Source organism: Agrilus planipennis, unplaced genomic scaffold (assembly GCF_000699045.2).
Source record: "Agrilus planipennis isolate EAB-ADULT unplaced genomic scaffold, Apla_2.0 scaffold627, whole genome shotgun sequence".
Classification (NCBI taxonomy): Eukaryota; Metazoa; Arthropoda; class Insecta; order Coleoptera; family Buprestidae; genus Agrilus; species Agrilus planipennis.
Genome location: NW_020439386.1, coordinates 10785 through 14848, shown reverse-complemented (window position 1 = coordinate 14848; position 4064 = coordinate 10785). Strand labels below are relative to the sequence as shown.

Below are 4064 nucleotides of genomic sequence, written 5' to 3'. Positions count from 1 at the left end.
TTTGTAACAATGGTGTCACCCTGTCTTTATCTTTGCGATGATATTCTTCTTAAGAAATTGGTAAATAAAAACGTAAATTCAACTTGGAGGAAGTCTGAAAATTAATGGACGCGATCACAACCTCAAAGCTACAAGGGAATGGTGTACAAAAAGTTACAAATGTGGTTGTTTTCTCATCTTGTTCAGTACAGCTGCTGTATCGGTAGCAAAAGTTTCGCCTTTGCCTTTTCAAATTCATCAGATCTCAACCACTGCTTAATAATCTCCACCTACCTCTGATAAAGTATATAAATGGTTCAAGATCAAAACCCTTTTCCATTAACCCCTTATCCCTCAAACTACTAAAAACAAAGTGGTAAAGAACACAGTCACCCACGTATATAACATGCACTACAGAGAAGATAAACTAAATTAATAAATGTTTAGTATTTTTTGCGTTTATCAAAGAAAAGAATAAGTGTGAAGCTAACTCGAACTTCCTTTTGCAGAGGATGAGGACGAATATAGCTTTCATGTTTCGCGGTACCGACCAGAAGAATTGCAAAAGTTAGCCTCAAGGACTAAATTTACTAGAAAAGAAATTCAGCTCATGTATAGGGGATTTAAGCAGGTAAAGCGAATGGAACAGAACAGCCGTAACTTATTAAAGTTCAACTTTTGTTTAATTTCAACGCTTGTATGTTGTTTATCGGTTAAAACAACGGTTTAAAAACACAGATACATATCTCACAAACAAATAAATTTAACATTCACACAAAAATATTTTATCTGCTACTTAAAATACGAGAGCCATTCAACAAGTAAAGTGACAAATGATCCAATTTTAAAACTCGTTATTGAATAACTCGAAAATCTTCAGGTCATCATGGCAAGTCCATTAGAACATTGCAATATCATTACCAAGCCGGAAGAGAAAGAATAAAGTTGAAACACACCAACCTTCCCGTTCGCTAAAACTAAAGATTTAACCCTCTTGAAGATCAGAGGACTATCAATAGCAATTACTACTCTGCACAAAATTAAACCTGCTATCAGGAACAAACGTCGTGGACCTTTGACAAAATCAGTAGTCTTTCAGTCTTACCTCATCCCGCGTACAGTCCAGACCTTACCCCGTTTGATTTTTACCTGTTTAGGCCATTTAAAGATTTGCCAATAACGTCAAATAATTGTTTGCCAAAGGAATTATGAAGCTACAAGAAATATGGGGAAAAGGGGATGATTATGTGGAAAATAAGACCAAATTTTGTAAGAATCCAATAAACCATTTTTGCGTTTTAGCCATTTGTCTCATTGCTTAGTGAATGACCCTTGTAGAATGCAGTGAATTATGAAAATTTTTTATGTTTTGAAAAAGACAAGTTTTAGTACCCAGAATTGCACTTAGTACCCTAAATACTACTCTACATAATAGAATAGTCTAACTACCTTCATCAATCTGAAGCAACAGGCTTCTAGTATGTTGCCAACAAGCCTTGAACTTAATTTATAGCTGTAAGACTACCTCCGTTATGTACCTACTGTGCATATTCCTAACTAGACTAGAATCTGTTATTACCTTTAGAGAACTACATATATTTAAACTTTTTCAGGAATGTCCAACTGGTATGGTCGATGAAGAAGCTTTTAAACACATATTTTCTCAATTCTTTCCACAAGGAGGTAAACGTTTTTATTGTGTAATTAGTTCCAAAACTGTTTTTTCTTTTACTGTGATATTAATATGAGGAACTTGAATTAAATTAATTTCGGTTGAAACGTCAGATTTTGTAATTAATCAATTTTGCTCCAAAATAGGAGAACACGGGATCGTTACAGAAGCTTTTTATGAGCTTGTGCTTTTCTGTACGGTCGTATGAACCACCAAGTGGAGTGTAAAAACAAGAAACTTGAACGAAATTTATTATTTGCGAAACGGTGTCGACAAATATTTAATAACAAATGTCTCATCAAAAGTTTGTGCTCTATATTCGAAGACAACACCAAAATGTAAAAAATATCTTAACGATCTCAAAAGTTTTATTGTAGAAACAAAAAACACTAACGTTATTATTATTTTAGTAATAAATTTTCTCTCTGTTCCTGCACCAACATCAACTTTTTTTGAATAATTGTCATGATTTTGTATTCCAGATGCTACAAACTATGCCCATTATGTATTCAACACTATTAAACAAAAACAAACTGGAAAAATTAGTTTTGAGGTAAGTAAATAGTAATAAGTAAGCAAGCGATAAAGGTCGGCTTGAATAATAAAAAAATTAATCAAAAAAGTATCAGAAAATACTTATGTCGTTATGCAAGGTATAGACTAAGGGCATAATAACGAAAATACATTACAAAGTTTCAAGCCAACAATGTAAATAGCTTTCTGATCTGTTTAAGGTCTGAAAACCTGTTGCTAAAAGCTTTCAGGAACTGTAATGTAACACGTAAAATCCGGATACGGTTTAGATTGTACAGTACGTACCTGGTAACTAAATTATAAAAACCCTCTGCTTTCGAACCCTCAGGAATATGAAAAGCAAAACAAAGCAATATCTCGTAAATCTTGTGCAATCTACTCAAATACACAATAAAATTGGCCTTGTAGAACTAATGAACACGAAAAATATAACAATCTTTAACTGAATATGACAGTTTAATACAATTCTGTTTCAAGTTTCAAAAGCTTTTGCTTTATTTTTTAATTGAAGCTGCAAATCGGTCTGCAAATTTTTGAGTTTCTTTTTCTTCGAAACATTTTTAGCAAAAAAAATATTTTTAATGTAGCAATAACCCTAAATTTGTGTAGCGATATTTAGATTATTTTTACGAAAACCTTTATTAGAATTTATACAACAGAGGGACCAAGGATTCGAACCCATTTAGAGTCCTGAAACGTCCTGACAATTTGTCGATCTCCTTTCGTTTACAATTCTAGCAGCGGCGCCAGGGGGTGGTTCGTTTGGGTAACACGTGTTTAGAATCAAAGGAATCACGAGTTAGGGTTCCAAAATAAATAATGTCCAGCGCAAACCCGCACTGATGCAGTAACGAATTTCTCCTTTATCGCATAAATTATAATAATGAGTGCATTTTCACTAACCCAGTCGCAATCGTTATAATCAACACGTCTCATATAATTTACTTCATTAATAATAAGCCCTGAACCGCCCCCGACTACCCCGTCAACAGCAAATGGCGCATTATAGTTACGACATAATTCATTATCATTTTACAAATAGCGATTAAACCGTTACTTACTAAAGGTGCAATGACTAAATCTCGTTGCAGATATTCAACGTGATGATTAATTACAATCAGAAATACAATAATTAATTTAATGCCGCAAAGTGTACAGGACTACCCTCAAAAAATGGGACATGGGATAACTGTAGATTCTAGGAATACAAAAAATTAAACCATTGTCATATTAAATTTATTGTCAGTAAAATATTAATGGGCGAAGAGACGCAGGGTACTGAATCTGAACCTGAAGAACAAAATTAAATTTTTGCAATTATTCGGAAAAGTACTTTGTATAGCTGTCCCTAAATCCGACGGATCGTGAGAAATTTACAGTTCAATATCTAGGTAAAATTATAAATCACTCTGTATATCGTAAATCTCTTCTTTTCACATCATCACAATATTTACTGCTAGAGATAATGGTTTTAAAGGATTCTCAAGAAATCTAATTCGCTGTTAATTTAGATAAAGTTGGTGCACTAAATCGACATTGTGTTTTAAAGGATTTTCTTGGAATATTATCAAAAGTTTCACGAGGTAGTGTTCAGGAAAAGATGCAGTGGATATTTGGCCTTTATGATCTTAACGGTGACGGTCTCATCTCGAAAGCGGAAATGATAGACGTCGTTTCTAGTATTTATGAAATGTTAGGAAGGGCTACAAATCCACTTGTGGACGATAGCACAGCGAAGGACCACGTCGAAAAAATATTTCACGTAAGTACATATTTAATAAATTATCACATTTACATACTATGGTGACCTGACAAATCTTATTAGTAAAGTCTGATGAAGGGGATTCAACCCGTGGGCGACGAGAAAGGGCAAAGGTAA

At 33.7% G+C, this 4064-nt stretch overlaps 1 protein-coding gene across 1 annotated transcript; it reads left to right on the top strand.

Annotated features, from left to right (window-relative positions):
• Positions 1–481: 481 nt before the first annotated feature.
• LOC112905787 (Kv channel-interacting protein 4-like) lies at positions 482–4064 on the top strand (the record flags this gene model as incomplete). The annotated part of the gene is made up of 5 exons (XM_025978887.1): positions 482–610; positions 1593–1662; positions 2134–2204; positions 3735–3947; positions 4026–4064. Coding segments are annotated over 5 exons (522 nt in total), but the record flags the coding sequence as incomplete, so codon positions are not given.